At 38.2% G+C, this 18,701-nt stretch overlaps 1 protein-coding gene across 2 annotated transcripts; it reads right to left on the bottom strand.

Moving 5' to 3' along the window:
* Nucleotides 1–994: 994 nt before the first annotated feature.
* LOC143848162 (uncharacterized) lies at nt 995–16,785 on the bottom strand. 2 transcript variants are annotated; one of them, XR_013235331.1, is made up of 5 exons: nt 16,625–16,785; nt 13,705–14,793; nt 10,940–11,804; nt 1,312–1,521; nt 995–1,219 (listed from the first exon to the last, which is right to left on the bottom strand). XR_013235331.1 is itself a non-coding variant. In XM_077357023.1 (4 exons), the coding sequence occupies exons 2-4, from the start codon at nt 14,671–14,673 to the stop codon at nt 1,475–1,477; spliced, it is 1,881 nt and encodes a 626-aa protein (XP_077213138.1). In that variant the 5' UTR covers nt 14,674–14,793; nt 16,625–16,785; the 3' UTR covers nt 995–1,474. The 2 variants fall into 2 exon arrangements, 1 of the variants encoding a protein (XP_077213138.1); XM_077357023.1 differs by having other exon boundaries at nt 995–1,521.
* Nucleotides 16,786–18,701: the final 1,916 nt, after the last annotated feature.

The following is an 18,701-nucleotide window of genomic DNA, read 5'->3' as shown; positions in this document are numbered from 1 at the left end:
CGATTATAAATACGATTAGGCAAAATATCTACATTTGGTGAAGGTTGGGTAAACCCAGAACCGAACCGAGCCGATTATATATATGGTTCTGGTTCGGTTCGGTTCCAAACATATATGGTTCGGTTCTGGTTCCAATTTTAGGGAACCGATTATATATGGTTCGGTTCTGGGTATACCCCAAAACCAAACCAAACCGAACCATGTCCACCCCTATAAGAAACAATAAGACCTTTTGTTTCTTCCTCGATCTCGACATAACTTTGTGACGTTGATCCAAGATGTCATTGAAAACATTCATGGAATTCAGAATATTTTCGCATTCTTAACATCCTTATCCCTATAAATGAAGATTTTTGTTGGTCAAGCTCTTTGCCTTATAGAGCTTCTCTTACAGTGATTCTTCACCAACAACATTAAACATAACAGAATTTGAATTATAGAGCCGACTATTGCCCTTAGTCCCTAGTGAAAAATATGTCATTTACCTTTTCTGCAATTATGCAAAAGGGGATTTTTTGATGTCGTTCAGTATCAAGTGCCACTGTGTGGTGAGCCAGACTGATTTTTCTGAGTTTCAGTAAACAGTAGACAGGTTGGGAGCAGTCCAATAATTTGTTTTGGATCTTGAGAATGATTTAGTCTAAAACAGATTATTGGACTCAAAATTAAGTTTAGGCCCGGCTTGTTTTGGATTTTTTGAATCGATTGTGATTCCAAAACTGATTATTGGACTCAAAAAATCCAAAACAAGAGGGCCCCAGAAGAGAAGGAAAGAAACATCTCAACAACATGAATTAGAGGAAGTACCCAAATGGCCCCATCAGTCAAAATTGAGCTTGAGGGCATTTGGAGGATAGAGGAACCCAATCCAATCTACAAAGTATAAAATAAAATGAGTAGACAAGCATCATTTTAGGCCCCATTTGGGTCCTAACAGATTATTTTCGATCATGTTAAGATCAACGGATATACTAAATAATACAGTGCAAAAAAATATTACAAAGTCTCTTCAATTAGAATTATATAAAAATAACAAACAACAAAAGCAAAACCATCATTCACACAAAAACAAATTCAAAACACATATGGAGTTTCCAACAATAGGGAGTCTACTTCAAGAACCAAGAAAAGTATGTACACAAACTTCTACCACTCACCCAATGAAGCATTGCAGATCAGTCACACTCATCTGCTCTTCTGATTCAATTCTCTTTGCTTCCTTGCTGTCTAATTTTCAAGCCCAAAAAATCAATACCATTTTTTGGCATAAATACAATCATGTTTGATTCATACACAAAAGGACCAGTTCACTTGCCTCTCAATCAAACTTCGCTCATTTGAAGAAGCTAAAGCTGTGGAGAATGGGGCCCACCAAGCTTGCATCCGACAGATCCATTTTTTTACTGTTGACGGATAAATGTTGATGACCATAAAAGTAGAAAGCTAAAACAAAAATGGCACCAATCACTTATTGTCATAATTCATCTTCTGCAAGCTGTATGTTGTATCCGTGCTTAATCTCTGTAACACAAGTCCAAAACAGGATTAAGATGAAAATTAATAGGCAAACAATAGATCGAAGAAATAAGAAGAAGAAAAACCGTTAGTGGATTGACCTAAACTACTTGTGTCTATGATGTTGTAGATCACCAACAGAATGAAATGCAATGATAAATGAATATGACGTGCAAACGAATGGGAAACACCAGCAGAGATAGGTTAGCAGAACAAACAAATGCGCAGAAAAGGGGACCATTTTTTTTTTTTAATGGTAAAAGGGGACCAAATTAAATAGAAGTAACATGAAAACACATGCAAGCACACCCATATACAAACCAAACAGTATTAAGGGAAGATATTCTCATAATAAAAGAACAAAATAATAGTACATACGATGACAAATTGTACCAAGTCGTGGATGCATAACTCAATTTTGTCTCACAATGGTTAGGTTTGTGTTTGAAATCCTTGCTCTATATAAAGTGGCCAGATCTTTTGTCTTTACCTTTCATTGTTGTTTTATATTACCATCGCAATATGGTAACAAAGCTAGGGCTTTTAGAATCCATTCGCTCATGATTTTGGAGAAGTTTGATTGAGTATTGGATTGTTTTGTGTTTGGTGAATTTTCAGAGGATTTTTAGGATATTCTATTCCCACCACTTTGTTGAACCATGTTCATAATTGTTAGAATATGTGGGATCCAATGGTTGGATTGGGTTAAGATCTCACCGTTGGATCATCTTGGAGATAGATTGGGTAAGTTGGCTAAATGAAGCAACTAGATAAATTAGCCAAGTGGATTAGAAGAGGCAAGCAAGAGAGATTAGGAAAGCAGATTTGATTAGGATTATTTCCTTCTATAATTATCTTCATTCCATTCCATGTTAATCATGTAAGTGCTCTATGTAAAGCATCCAAGATTAATATAAAATCTTCTCTTCAAAATTTATCATCGTATTAGAGCAGGTCGATCGGACCTTGCATCACAACCCGAGTTGATTCGTTTTCCAGCGGATGGCCGATGTCGCCTTCCGTCCGGCCACGGTAAATCCTTATAATTTTTTTTTACGTCTTAACCTACTTTGATTTTTCCTTAGCACCCATCTTTAAGTGCCTATCTGCACCCAAACCTGCCGGAAAAACAAACTTCCAGTCCATGCATAGCCGCTGCAAATCCAGCCCCATTTCATATTTTCAGCTTTTTCATCTTGGGAGAAAGATGTCCACAGCCCTCTGTTTTGATATTAGCAGCCCTTTCTTGTGGTTGTAAAATCAGTCAAAAGGAAAGTCCGTCCTCTCTTCTTGTGGTTGAGTGGTTCTTTTTTTTAATCATCTCACATGGAGTCTCTCTTCTCATTTCATCTAACCCCAATTTTATTTCACCACACCATTGATCTTGTCCTTTGAAAAATATCTACTCCAAAATTGATACGGGCACCTCCTTCATTCTAATTTCTCATCCCCTTGGCCCTTGCATATTTTATTGCACTCCTCTTACAAGAGTCCCTGCATTTGATATATGCGCACTCTTTTTCAGGGAGTGCCCAATGTTTTTAAAAGTTACGTGTTATCACCGATATTTGTCATTAAAATCTTCCGCTGTTTATTGCCGCGTGTCAGTCATTGCAGCCCATCTCTTTGTTTTTTTTTTCTTTTGTTGCCCATTACGGCCCATTCCGGCATTGGTCCATAGTGACCCAATTCTTGCCCATTCCGACATTGGTTCATTGCGACCCATTTCTTGCCTATTCTGGCATTGGTCCATAGTGACCCAATTCTTGCCCATTCCGGCATTGGTCCATAGTGACCCATATCTACTCGCCCATCAAGGCTTGAGTATCATCTAGCCCCATCGAGGCTATATGATCTATTGGCTTTTAAGCCCTCTTCGTGACAAAATGTCAAGCGGCATCTTCTTTGGCAACCATCATCAATGATCACTGGCAACAACATCAATCTTTATCAAAGGATCTTCGTCATCAACTTCTGGAAATATGCATCGGTTGATTTTGATTACATTTGTAATTTAGGGAATTCTATTGTATTGGGGAATTTTTTTATTATTGTCAAACGTATATCGATTTTCAATCCATATACGTTTGAGGGGGCAAGTTAGAATATGTGGGATCCAACGGTTGGATTGGGTTAAGACCTCACTGTTGGATCATCTTGGAGGTAGATTGGGTATGTTGGCTAAATGAAGCAACTAAATAAATTAGCCAAGTGGATTAGAAGAGGCAAGCAAGAGAGATTAGGAAAGTAGATTTGATTAGGTAGATTTGATTAGGATTATTTCCTTCTATAATTATCTTAATTCCATTCCATGTTAATCATGTAAGTGCTCTATATAAGCACACCTTGAGATTATTCTAAAGCATCCAAGATTAATAGAAAATCTTCTCTTCAAAATTTATCAATAATTAAGTCATTTGTCTATTAAATATGTTGGAATCATGTGATTTTGGGCATGTTAGCAAGAAATTTGATAGGGCTCTACATTGGTTCCAATTATCTATTTAAAATTTTGAATTTCTTCCCAATTATTTTTTTTAGCTTTATATATATATATATATATATATATATATATATATATAGAGAGAGAGAGAGAGAGAGAGAGAGAGAAAACGGTTCCTAGACATATGTGTAGAGTTCTCTACACACTAGCTTAAAATACAGTGGGGGCCCACATTGTTTGGGTGATCCATGCCATCCATTTTAAAGGCCCTCACATAGATAGGGTGTCTACAAAAAATCAGATCCATAGGATCATCCCAACCCTACGATTTGTGGAGGTAAAATGGATGTCTTTAAACCTTCACAAATTAGTCCAATTTTTGCCTCCACAGTTCGAATGGTTAGGATGATCCTCTGGATCTGATTTTTTGTGGACACCCTATCTATGTGAGGGCCTTAAAAATGAATGGTTTGGATCACCCAAATAATGTGGCCCCCACTGTATTTTAAGCTAGTGTGTAGATAACTTATCTACACGTGTGTAGGAACCGTTTTCTCATATATATATATATATATATATATATATATATATAGAGGAATAAGACTGTGTGGTCGACCGCACCTAAGCTTAGGTGCGGTCGAGGGCCTAAACACATGGGTCCCACACTTTTGTAGTGATCAAAACCATTCATTTGCAAGGCCCTATCATAGATAGGGTGTGTACAAAAAATCAGCTCCATTGGATCATCCTTACCCCTCCAAAAGTGGAGGGCAAAAATGGGCAGATTTGTGGCAAAAATGGGCAGATTTGTGGCAAAAATGGGCAGATTTGTGGCAAACGGTGTCTGTCCATTTTGCCCTCCACTTTTGGAAGGGTTAGGATGATCCTATGGAGCTGATTTTTTGTAGACACCCTATCTATGATGGGGTCTTGCAAATGAATGCTTTGGGCCATCCTAACAATGTGGGCCCACATGAGTTTTTGGCCCTCGACCGCACCTAAGCTTGGTGCGGTCGAGCGCACACTCTTATTCCTCATATATATATATATATATATATATAGAGAGAGAGAGAGAGGAAAATGATTGTACGCTCAAGCGTACCAAGCTTATGGTACGCTCGAGTGCCCAATCACATGGGTCCCACATTTTTGTGGTGATCCAAAGCATTCATTTGAAAGGCCCTATCATAGATGGGGTGTGTACCAAAAATCAGCTCCATTGAATCATCCTAACCCCTCCAAAAGTGGAGGGAAAAAATGGGCAGATTTGTGGACACACAGTGTCTGTCCATTTTGACCTCCACAAATGGATGGGTTAGGATGATCCTATGGAGTTGATTTTTGGTACACACCCCATCTATGTAAGGGCCTTTCAAATGAATGCTTTGGATCATCCTAACAAAGTGGGCCCACATGTGATTGGGCACTCGAGCGTACCATAAGCTTGGTACGCTCGAGCGTACAATCCTTTCCTCATATATATATATATATATATATATATATATATATATATATATATATAGAGGAAACTGTTGGTGCGCTTAAGCTCACCAAGCTTATGGTGCGCTTAAGCGCCCAATCACATGGGGGCCCACTTTGTTAGGATGATCCAAAGCATTCATTTGAAAGGCCCTTACATAGATGGGGGGTGTACCAAAAATCAGCTCCATAGAATCATCCTAACCCATCCATTTGTGGAGGTCAAAATGGACAAACATTGTTTGTCCACAAATCTGCCCATTTTTGTCCTCCACAAATGGAGGGGTTAGGATGATCCTATGGAGCTGATTTTTGGTACACCCCCTATCTACGATAGAGCCTTGCAAATGAATGGTTTGGATCACCACAGAAAATTTGGGACCCATGTGATTGGGCGCTTAAGCGCACCAACAGTTTCCTTATATATATATATATATATATAGAGAGAGAGAGAGAGGGGAGAGAGAGAAGGGTTCCTGCACTCGAGTGCTGGAAACAGGGGTGGGGCCACATTGGGGGGGGGGGGGGGATCCGACAGGCCCCATCATGGATGGGGGGTGTACCAAAAATCAGCTCCAATGGACCATCTTAGGGTGTCCATTTGTGGGGGAGAAAATGGACAGATACTGTTTGTCCACAAATCTGCCCATTTTTCACCCCACAAATGGCACCCTATGGTGATCCAATGGAGTTGATTTTTGGTGGACACCCTATCCATGAAAGGGCCCATCAAATGAATGCTTTGGATCCCTTCCCCCAATGTGGCCCACCCCTGTTTCTGCGCTGGAGCGCAGATAAGCTTTTCTAATATATATATATATATATATGAGGAATAAGATTGTGCGGTCGACCGCACCTAAGCTTAGGTGCGGTCGAGGGCCCAAACACATGGTCCCCACATTTTTTGTGCTGATCAAAACCATTCATTTGCAAGGCCCCATCATATATAGGGTGTGTACAAAAAATCTGGTCCATTGGATCATCCTAACCCCTCCAAAAGTGGAGGGCAAAATGGAATATTTGTGGCAAACGGTGTCTGTCCATTTTTCCCTCCACTTTGGGATGGGTTAGGATGATCCTATGGAGCTGATTTTTTGTACATACCCCATCTATGTAAGGGCCTTCAAATGAATGCTTTGGATCATCCTAACAAAGTGGGCCCACATGAGTTTGGGGCCCTCGACCGCACACTCCTTTTCCTCTCTCTCTCTCTCTATATATATATATATATATATATATATATATATATATATATATATATATATGAGAAAAGCTAACCATTCGATCATCCTAACCATTCGATCTGTAAAAGCCCACTTTCTAGCCATCCATTTTAAACCTCCACAAATCAACGCTTACCATGATCCTATGGAGATGATTTCTTAGGGCCACCCTATCTATGTTAGGTCCTATAGAATGAATGGGTTGGATGAGTCAAACAACATGGGAGATGGTGTATTTAGTGGCTTGCTCAGACTGAGAGATACCTTAGAAACCTTTTCCATATATATATATATATATATATATTGTGATTTCCATGTATAGAGGGTGTGTTACAATAAGGACCCATTTATAGTGTGCATCATGAGAGAAACATGTAATTGATTAGGGAGGTTTCCTGATTTTTTGGTTTCTTGAAAAAATTTTACAAATTTATTGGCTTTGTTTTCGGCTGTAGAGGAGGTTTTATGTGGTCTGTGCGTGTTTAGTTTCTTCTTGCTTTTGAGCGTACCTGTTGGTGTACTTCTATCATGGCAATCCCATTATATAGGGGCATATTTGGGTAATATTTTGCGTCTCTATCAAGTTCTCTACTCAAATTGCTTTCCAACTCTGTTTATGATTGTTTTTAATTATTGGGAGGGGCGAGGGGGGAGGGAGAATCCCACATTCCCACATCTGGAGTTCATTTATCCGGGATTTTTTTTTTTTTGGAATAGCAACAGAGTTTATTGATTAGAGGTGCATTACAAGATAAAGAGCCTGATTAACGTGGTTAGGCCAAAAAACCAGACACTACGCAAACAGTAGCATCTAATCCTGAAAACATAAATACTACTAATGAATTATGCGGCCTTCCTACCCAGGCATGTGATCTCTAATAACCAGATTAGGAAAGGAAACTCCTTCATTTGCTAATCTATTAGCCTCCGCATTGGCTTCTCTCTTCACATGACAAAAATGAATGTGATGGCCCTCTGATCTTTTTAATATCTATTCAAATACATCTGCTAGCTTCAAAGGGTACCCCGCCCCTTCTCTACTCAATCTAACAACATTTAGAGAATAACTTTACATACAATTTCTCAATAAGGGAATCAGAAGTCTAACTCCCTTCCTAAGATCCAAAGCTTCCGCCTAAGTGGAGTTCCCCCTCCCACCGGACCTGCAAAAGTGAGCCTAACCTCACCATTTTCATCTCTTACAATTCCTCCTACTGCTCCACACAGGTTCTCCCAACTTGCGCCATCACAGTTTGGCTTCAGACTCCCCATTGTAGCTACTCTCCAATGGAGGAGGTTTCCACCTAACAATTCCTCCTACTGCTCCATGCGGGTTCTCCCAACTTGCGCCATCAAAGTTCGGCTCCATACTACCCAATGGAGGAGGTTTCCACCTAGCAATTCCTCCTCCCGCTCCACCCGGTTTCCTCCAACTTGCGCCACCAAATTCAGCTTCATACTCCCCCCCAATGGAGGAGGTTTCCATCTAGGCCCAAATTTAAGGAAGAACACTACACAAACCATTCAAAAAAAAAAAAAAACTATGCAAGTAATAATTCCACTTTCTCCTGATCATTGATGTTTTCACACCCTTAACGCAATTTGCCACTGAAGTCCACTCCACCGTTCTACCAATCTACTGCTTCTTCAGCACCACAATGTTTGAAATCTTTCTACTAAAGATCCACTCATTCTTTTTTGACCAGATCATCCATAGAGTAGATGCTAGGAACAGACTCCATAACATTTTCCTCTGGCCGACCAAGCCAAGGCCATCCACTGGTAGCTGAACATTAAAAAAAAACATGACTTCAAATTTCTACAACAGTTGGGCAGTGAATGATAAGATGATTAACCGATTCTTCCGCATTCAAACACATACTACAGATGTTCTACATTCTTCGGTTCTTGTTGATAAGGTGGTCGATAGTGAGAATTTTATCTTGACTACCAATAAAATGCTAAAACTCTAGGTGGGGCTGGAATGGACCACATAGACACCATCTTTTCCTCTTCCTCTTCAACTGTTCATCTTTTCCCCTTCCCCTTCAATGCCCGATACATAGACCTAATTAAGAATTCTCCATTTGCTACGAGATACATGGAACGGATGAACCATTGTTTGAGGCTACGTCGAAGGTAGGTCAGATTTCTCTACTCGATGGAGTCGAGCTCTTTCCAAGCACGGAAGTATGATGGGGACCGTCCAAGATGCCATAGAAAATCAACGCGTTAAGAAGATGGGGCCCGTCGCTAATGTTAAAAGACTTGTAATTAGTTTTTATAGTGGTTTTAAGTCTTTTTAAGTCATAATGGAGTAGTAGTTTTTTTCTATCAAAATTACTTAAAGTTCTTTGTGGAGATGTGATGCCTGTTCTTTAGGGTGCAATGGCTTGATCCTCTTGATGCGATGCCTAGGATTCCTTTTGTCTAAAGACTCGGAATTGCTAGTGTAATTCTAGCATAAGCTTCTTTATCTTTGGTGAGATGTCAAAGTTTCTTTAGTGAGATGCCAAGGAACTCTCTAAGTGGAATACCTTGAGATAAGTATCTTATTTATTCATTAATTGCAATATATATCTCTCATATTTTCTCTTTTTTATTCTCGCTTTCTTCCCCAAGAAAAAAACAATCTATTAAAGAACTGGAAATATTCCTTCCTCTTGCTTAAAACCTCAAAACCTTAATTTTATAACCATCTCATCCCACCCTGAAATTTGCAACCCTTAATCTTGCCACAACTCTTGCCTGCACCTTCCTAAAATGTGTTTGCACCTTCCACATCTGTATTTTTTCGGCATATGTTTCCATCCCTCCAAACCAAGTAGAAATATTTTTCCACTCTAATCACATATTTTAGGATCCAAAATCCCATGTTATAATATTGTGTGACCAAGGCGCGAACTCTACCTGCAATACGTGATTGGCCCAACTTAGGAATATGAAATGTGGTTCTACACCTTACATTCTACGTGACTCCAAAGACCGTGAAAACAAGCGACCATTATAGTTGTTTTCCTATGATATATTCAAAACAAGGTCTAATGGATCTAAGTTTGATCGACTATAACAAAGAAATAAACAACTATAATATATAAAGGTAAAACATGAAAAGACACCGCAAAAATGAGATTTAGCCTACCACCATCATGAGAACGTAGGAAGATGCATAGAGCAGCACCTATGTTGCCCATAAAGTGGGGTCAATACTCCAATTTCGTAGAGGCCGCAATCACATTAAACACATTAGATTCCATTATTTAGAGTGGGAAAATAATACAAATTATTACCATTAAAAAAAAACAATATAAATATTTGTCGAAATTCATATGACATAGAACCTTTTTCTGAATGGTATATAAACATAGAACTTTACTTTAAACAAAAGATACAAACTATTTGGGAAATTTGTGATTCAAATCATGGTTTTAAATTCCCACCAAAACCGACACAAAATGACCGAAATGTTTCTGTTTCCATCCCCACCGAAACGACTGAAATGTAAAAACCAAAATCGTAAATGTAATTTTAGTATACTATATCAGTATGTGTAACATAAATATATCTACATGAATTGCATTTGAAATATGGTGCATGCATTATGTATAAATATTTATATGAATTACATGTAAAAGGAGGTATGTATTAAATTACTAGACATGGGCAACAGTGCATGTTCCAAGGTGTTCGATGTTTTTAAATCATTTTGGATGTTGTCTTGTTTATGTGATGGTTTCTAAGTGTGTATTTATGCTCATTCTAGCATTTCCCGAGGTTTCTTCTTTAAATTCTATTATTTGCATATATTTCCATATGTTTCCGTGATTCTACAGGATTTCCACCGAAATTTCAAACCAAAACCGAAACGTTTCCATTTCCATGGCAACCAAAACTGAAATTTAAAACTTTGATTCAAATTTCAAGAAGCCATTCAAGTCAGTCTAGCATGGCGGAACATATATAATAAGAACTTACCCATCCATTAGATTTCAAGGCTGAAACAAATTTGACTTATTTCTCTTTTTAGATATTTAGATGTGAAGGGGACACATTAAAGAGAAAATATAAATAAATGTAATGTGTCAATTGAGAGTCCAGAACTCCATAATTGTTGACACAGCAAGAAACACACGGTTAGCATCTTGAATTAATATACTGTAGATTTTTTTTTAAAAGATAAAATGAAGAAATTCGTACAATTTGATAATATATATTGTAGATTTGATTCAGCCAAAAATAGTTTTTTCTAAATTTTAAATTTAAATGTTGAATCACGTACCTTTCATTAAATGCTTCTCATACTTATCATTCCTTTCATCATCATTTTTCCATTCACTAACATCATCATCCATTTCTCCCCCTCCCTCGTTTCCAATATCACTTTCGCTTGCTGTCTCCCACTCGGAATCATCCGCCTCTTGGCCATAGATGTCTCCATTATCACCCTCACAATTGACACCTCCATTTTTCATGGCTGCATCTCTAAACAACCAAGCAGCACGCATCTCCTTCTTAACTAACCGTTCGGCATAATCAGGAACTTTATTTTGTCTCAATGAAAGGTCAGGATCATTCGATTGGGAACATTCATTTATGAACAAAATGGCATCTAACAAACTCTCCTTAGCTAACCCAAGCATATCATATGCCTGAGCTCTTCTCCACAGGCTTTTTGCGTGACGGTTAACGGGATTATGAAGGCACAATGCACGTGTCGCATCGCTTATTGCAGCCAAGGGTTGTTGCAAAAGAAGATGACACTGTGCTCGATTGCTGTATAATACAACTCTCTCCTTTTTGGACCTCATAGGACATAATGCTAATGCTTCTGAATACTTTGATGTGGCGGCAGCTATATTTCCTGAAGAGAATAGAGAATTTCCTTCAAGCTTGACAACTAGCGCGGCCGCCTGTTTGATATGGAGATCCTCCTTTGGCATGTTCTTCTCCCATTTCAGTCTCTGCCTTGAATTTGAAAGTTCATCAATCTGTTCTTTTGTACGGTTGCTGAGAGACGGGCGAACTCCTCCTTGTTGGATACATTCTTGAAGAACATTAACAATGGTGTCCCCAAGCTTTTTTTGATCGCCTAGAGTTGAAATTTCTGCCAAGTCTGTAAATGCCAACACTGCCTTATCTATCACCTATACGGAAAAATTCAAGCACCTTAGAAAAAAAAAATTAAAGTTAACAAACCATTTAGTTCACAATTAACATTACTGGTTAACTGCAACAGAATACTGATGGATACTGATAAGACCAATATAATATATGATGATTCCCATCACCAAGACAAATACATTCTAATGATACAATGAAATCTGAACAAAAAATTCATCAGAATGTTTTTTGTTTTAGTGTGAGGATATAACTCCTTCATGTGCGGAAAATTACATTTATGCATGTGATATTCAAATTTTTAGGAGAGTTCCTTAAATTCAGTAAGAAACTAACAACATATTGCAGAAGGTACAACAACCTGCAGCTAGTGAAGAGCCTTTCTTTAATCCTTCTAACCAATTCACTTGAGAAAGCTTAAGCTAAAAATAATTGGGTGAAGGCAAAGATGAAGAAATTATCACACTCAACACTTGGGAGTTTTTACTCAAATCACAGAACAATAACATTGTTGGAAGCCACTGGGTGTTTATGGTCAAGTGTAAACTAGATGGAAGAAATGAATGGTTCAGAGACATACATAGTGTAGCTGTGCACTGATGTCAAAAATGTTGGCTTTCAGTTTGGTGATTCTCTATCCTATGTGGAGAGGTGAAAACTCTATCAAATAGACTCAAGATGCCTTCCTTTTATGCGAATCTATATGAAATATCCATGTAATGTCCATGTAATGTTCATTAGATATGAATGCAAGGATGATTAATATTTGTAGAAGTTAAACAAGCTAATGGGTTCAAATTTTCGAACAGATCCCTCAGTCCTGGTTTAACAGTTGCATTAATACTCTAAACGGTGGTAACTTGAAAAACACCAGCCTAAATACATAAACCAGTAACATCGAACATCCTATATACAACTTACATATTATCACTCACCCCAATCACATGGTCAAAGGTGCATGAATGTATGTGAAAATGAGGCCGTCCGTGGAAGGTAGCTAACCAAGTAAATCAACAAATGTGCATGTACGTGGGAAATAGGACATGCCACTGATATTTATCACAATGGATAGCTCAACATATTGCCTCCAAACTCAAGTGGAGAGAACCATAATGGAAGATTGGGTTTTATTCACCCTTTTCTCTCAAAAACTACAAACTCACTTAAAAAGATAGATATGCCTTTTAATATCACGTCATACTAACAATTGAACCTCTTCAAGAGATAAATCGAAAGATGGAATTCCTTGCTTGAGATAGTTAATTTAACGTACACGAAAGTCGGATTATCCCGGTGACTTAAAGATCCTAAGGAATTCATATGGGGTCGAACTAAGAGAAGGCATTAAGAATATACAAATAAAACACTTCCTGGTTTCATATTTATGTTGTTACAGTATGCTATGTGAGTTTACTCCGCCCTTGCTTTGATCACACTGTAAATTCACTCTTCATCTATTTAAAGGATCTGATGACAAATTTATAGATTCCCATGTTTTTACATAGAATTGTAATTTAAAATTCCAGCTACTAGGCATCCATACACCTTTCAAGCCTTCCCAAGTCTTGTGCTTTAGATAGAATTGTAATTTCAAGCCTGTCTTTCCCATGTTCAACTGAGGAAGCTGAACACGTGGAGGTAGTTTACTCTGTACGTTAAAAGGAAATCCAACAAAATGTAAAAAACATATGTAGGTCTAAGCAATTAACAAAATGGGTGAAAAGAAAACTATTCACAATTAAAATGTCCATCAAATTGACTTCTATTAGAGTAAGCCCTTTTCAATAAAATCACAGATTCATAGGTGAGCTAGCCAGCGTGATCAGACAGACAAGCAAATCCACGGATGGCATAGTAAACTTAGATTAAAATTTCTTACCTTATGACTTTACTAGTTTACTCAAAAAAAAAAAAAAAAAATCTTACCTTATGACAAGTACTTGGGTCCTGAAGCAACCAGAGAAGACAGTCTATAGCCATATACTGCCAGTCATCTGATGACCGGGCAATATTACATAGTCCTTCAATAATACTGGGACAACAAGCAACAGGCCCCCTACCAAACTTATGCTGGCAAATTGTCCGCAATAAACCAATACCAGCCGGTGAGTTCTCATTAACAAGTCCACCCCACATACCAGGCAATTTGATTAAAAAATCAGGCTTGCAAATAACAGAGAGAAACTCAGGCTTAAATGCAAAGCAATTAATAAGCTGAAGAGACCAACATTGTAACTGACTGGCCCACTCTTCGGCCTTCCGAGACTCCATTTCCACACCGCCCATTCCACGTGTAAGCAAATCACAGTGATAACTGAGCCTTCGGTCCACAAATTGGTAAAAATGAGAGTATACAATTTCCAATGAGCCTAACGCCAGCTGGATCGAAAGCTCGAGAACTTCCCCATGATTTGCTACAGCCGGAAATGTACTGGCATAAGTGGCCAAGTGTCCTAGGGCTCGTACTGCAACTCTTTGTTCCACCCATGTTAACCGTCCTCTCAGAAGCTCAACTAAGGGAGGGATAACCCCGGCACGGATGGCACTTTCTGCGAATTCCTCCATATTCATAGTGTAAGATCCGATAATATGTGCAGCGTAGTATGGAATATATATATTTTGGTCGTGAGAAAGCCACCGCCGATTTTTTAAACCTTTCCATATAAGTGCAGACATGCATTCAAATATTCCTAAGTCGATGAACTCGGGATCGTTGGGATGTGCCATGGCAGTGTTCCAAAGGCCACTGATTGGGAGAACTTGGCCATCATCGTCCTGAGAAGGAAGTTCCCTGAAGAACTTTAATATACTAGTTCTGCGTTTACTTGGATTTGCCTCCTTCATGACACAGAAGAAGCACCCTGGGTATGGGCAGTCTGCTTGAATTTTATCCATGTGTAGATAAAAAACTATTGCTCATAGCACATAAATGAAACTCCTTTTGGGACTTCAAGGTTGCATAATAACACAATTGTTTACAAATTAGGCAAGGAATTTACACTGCGGACTTCAAGGCTGCATGATAACAACGCAATTGTTTATAAATGAGGTCAGGAATTTACACAGCACACATAATTAATCATGTTGATATGCATAGCCAAAAAAATAAATTGCTTCATCTATGTAAATACCAAAGTAGGAACAGTCCCATGCGAATCAAAAGCTAAACTATTCTGTTTATTAACATGTGTAGTTATCTTCAAATAATTATACAGAAATGCTTGAAATAATACTTCGAATCTGATACATAAGGTAATAACGGTCATATACTTGTTTGTTGATGGGCAAACTATGTTAACTGTTAAGGATATCGATAGTTAATGTGCCTCTTGGTCGAGTGTCTCAAACTAGTGACTGAACTTATACTTGGTAGGGAACCAGGTCGAGTCTGAAGTGTAAGATTCATATTTTGAAACATAAAAAAAAGAGTTCAATGGAGTATTCTAGAAACTCACTATCGATCAATTACTTGAAAAAGCAAATTTAGTACTAGGAACCTCAAAGAAACAGAGCGTGAACATTTTGAATTTGAAAATATGAACTGAGTTTTGTAAGAATTAGTTTCAACCAATGACTTTTGAAACCTCGTTTCAATTTGAAAGCCAACAATACTGTATAACACCAACATGGTTTGGCCACTCAACAAGGAGTGCCTTGGCAAAAATAGTCGTGCAAAGTATTCAATTTGACAATGAGTTTTCTAACCTAAAAAGTATGTGCTTCGTAACTCCAGCATTCTAGAACTTCCATGCATAATATTGTCTGAGTGTTATATAGACCATGAGATCACAACACAGTTATATTATCTCTCCAGTATCTGCTTAGAGTATTTGACAAGGACGATAAACAAGAAAATCACCAAAGAGTTACATAAGACACCTTAAATCAACCAAATTGAAACCTGGACATGGAGGGATTAAAAAAACCAGTGAGACTTTAAAAAAAATTCTTGTGAGTCGATTAATATCAAGCATAAAAAATTGGTAATATAGAATTCAGTGAACATCAAAGTAAGCAGTCCCTTCAAGCAATTAGCTGCCCACATTTCCACCTCCTATAATTACTGTTCTTTCGTCCTCTGACCATTCAATCTCCAAAATAAAGAACCCAACATGAATTGCATGGCAATCTTGTAAAGAGGGAAAAAATTACAAAAAATACACAAGCGCGGATCAAAACTGCTCAACCAAAGTTGCATCAGTGAAAGCATCCAAAACCCAAATACCAGAGTTCACTTATTAAAAGCCCAATAAATGGGCATGCTTCAATCATAGAAAAGAATTACTTAAAATTAGATCCCCAAGAAAATCATCAGCCAAAGCAATTCACAACATTGTAAACCACTGATACCAACTAATCTTTCCTTCCATGACTAATAAATCATATGTTAATTTGAGCACGCCAAGATTACCATACACAAGAAAATTATGCACAATATTACAAAAAGCACCCAAGAAAACTGCAAAAATTAGCTGGGACTGCATTGGAGAAAGCAATTAGTGCTCAGAAACACAATGCCAAGCATCTGAAAAAAAACCCTAAGAAGAGCTACCCAAAATCAAATGGAAATAAAATATAGTGTTTCCTTTAGCAGTAACCCCAACCTATTCAAAAGATTCACACCAGAATTTATTTTTATTTTTAAAAAAATCACCACAAAAGGAACAAAATCAACTAAACCTGATATTCTAAAAAAGATCTAGAAAATCCATCACTAAAAAAAAAAAAAAAACAAACCACTGATGAGATAAAGATACCTATACAAGATTCAAGTGTATACTAAACATTTAACTTCAAGCAAACCTAGGAATAAATAAAACAAAACAAAACAAAAGGACAAAATTACCATTGAGTTGGAAAAATATGTGAAGCAAAAAATCTGTAGCTGGACTAGCAGATTCCCAAAAACCATCAAATAAATGCTCAATAAAACGAGCCTTTGATTTTTTTTCTCAGACAGAGAATAATAAAACTCGTATTTAAATGGCAACTAGTTTGAATGGAAAGATAAAAAGCGAATCGATTTTTCAGCTCTGTGTGATCCAAACGGCATTATTCTTCTTTCCCTCGTCTGCAGGGCCCCACGTGCTTCCATTTTCTCGTCCTGTTTTTATAATGACGAAAATAGCCCTCTTTTACTTTCTTGTGTTGAGGGAGAAGTAAGGGTTCTTTTGTCATTTGAGTACAGTAGAGAGCACTGAGTTGAGAAATTCCCATGGCCCACTTTTATTAGCATAGCACACGGCAATAAATGCCAGTGTCATGTGGGCCACCCTTGTATTTCCGCCATTTCCCTAATTCGGATCTTTTTGTGGGTGGGACCCACCGAGGACAGACTTATTGGCCGTGACCAAAGACCTAGGTGGATCGGATCTGAAGCGGATCCGTTGACCCACCAATTCCTAAATCTCCAGTTATGAATATTTTAGGGAAATGATATCTGCGCCGAGGTGTTTCGATAAACAAGCGCTCCACTTGTTTGTCGTGTAGTATTCAAAGGGCTTTCAGGGGATATTACGGTTCTCAAAAAGCTCTTTAAACCCTTTAAATACTACACGACAAACAAGTGGAGCGTGGAGCGCATGTTTATTGAAACACTTGGTGCAGATATCATTTCCCATATTTTACCATTGAATGTGGATCATCTTTTTATGGTTTATCACTGCAGGTACAAATTGAACGGTTAGGATTGTCCCGCGAAGAGAAACACTCAGGCCAAAGCAAAAGGAATGGTTTGGATCGTCAAACAGTTGATCACCCCAACTTGTCCCTTTCATCAACTAATATTAAAATTAGAAAAATCTTTAAAAGAAAGACATTTATTGGGCCCCACTTTTGCCCTCTGTACGAGATCAACGGCAAGCACAAATAACGTTGAGAAGAGAATAGTACAGAATGTCTGATAGTTTCAAGAAATTAAGGATTTAGGGTAGATTTGAAAACAAGCATCAAACACGGATGATTCTTCAAAATCGGGTGGAAAAAAAACCCTGATACCCTTCTAACATCAACAGAAATCTCCTTTTTCATTACTGCCTACTAAATTGGTGCGCTCATAAGGCTTCTTTTGGTTCGTCTGAATGTATATTTGAACCGACAGAACCTTGGGTTCGTTTCTATCTTGGCCGTCAGAAATAACTAGAGACGGATGGATGCTTAACACGTGTTGAAAAACTTTTTGGAAAGTTGGCGCCTCTATACACAGCCGGTTAAATCTTTCTTTGAACCCAGAGTCCATTGTGTTCGTTTAAATCTTGGCCGTCGCCAATATGTATAGACGGTCGGATCCACGACACGTGGACATCAATATGGAACAGTGTCGTCTTCTAATAATACTGCCTCTCTGTATGAGATTTCGCCCGCATACCCGTTATTTCCGCTGACGTACACTCTATTCCGCTTCACATGTTTGAACTTAGAAAATCCGGCAGCGTACTAGATATTCCGGCGGCGTACTCTAGAATCTGACGGCGTACTTGCTATCTTTGAATCATGGGTGTTTCTTGAATCCGGCAGCAAACTTGATATTCCAGCGGCGTACTCAAGAATCCGGCGGCGTTCTAAGCCAAAAGAGACGTGGGAAATAATCAAATGTTCAATAACGTCGTCGTTCTAAGCCAAAAGATACGCACGTGATTTGACGTGAAAAGTGGGAAACATTTTTTTATGGTATTTTCACTCCCCTGCATTGACGTTCTCATCCTTTAAAATTTTTAAAGATAATGATTGACGTTCTCATCCATCAGGAAGGGCAACATACGAGGACTCTGATCATGTCAGAAGGGTATCAGGGTCCTTTTTCCACCCCACTTTGAAGAATCATCCGTGTTTGATGCTTGTTTTAAAAAGTACCTAAGATCCGTAATTTCTCAAAAATATCACACACATTCCGTACTTTTCCCCGTTGAGAATACCATGATCAG

The sequence above is a fragment of the Tasmannia lanceolata genome, unplaced genomic scaffold, assembly GCF_043159265.1.
Source record: "Tasmannia lanceolata isolate RefF3 unplaced genomic scaffold, GAP_Taslan_0.1 ptg000016l, whole genome shotgun sequence".
Lineage (NCBI taxonomy): Eukaryota > Viridiplantae > Streptophyta > Magnoliopsida > Canellales > Winteraceae > Tasmannia > Tasmannia lanceolata.
This window is presented reverse-complemented; position numbering and strand designations above follow the sequence as displayed.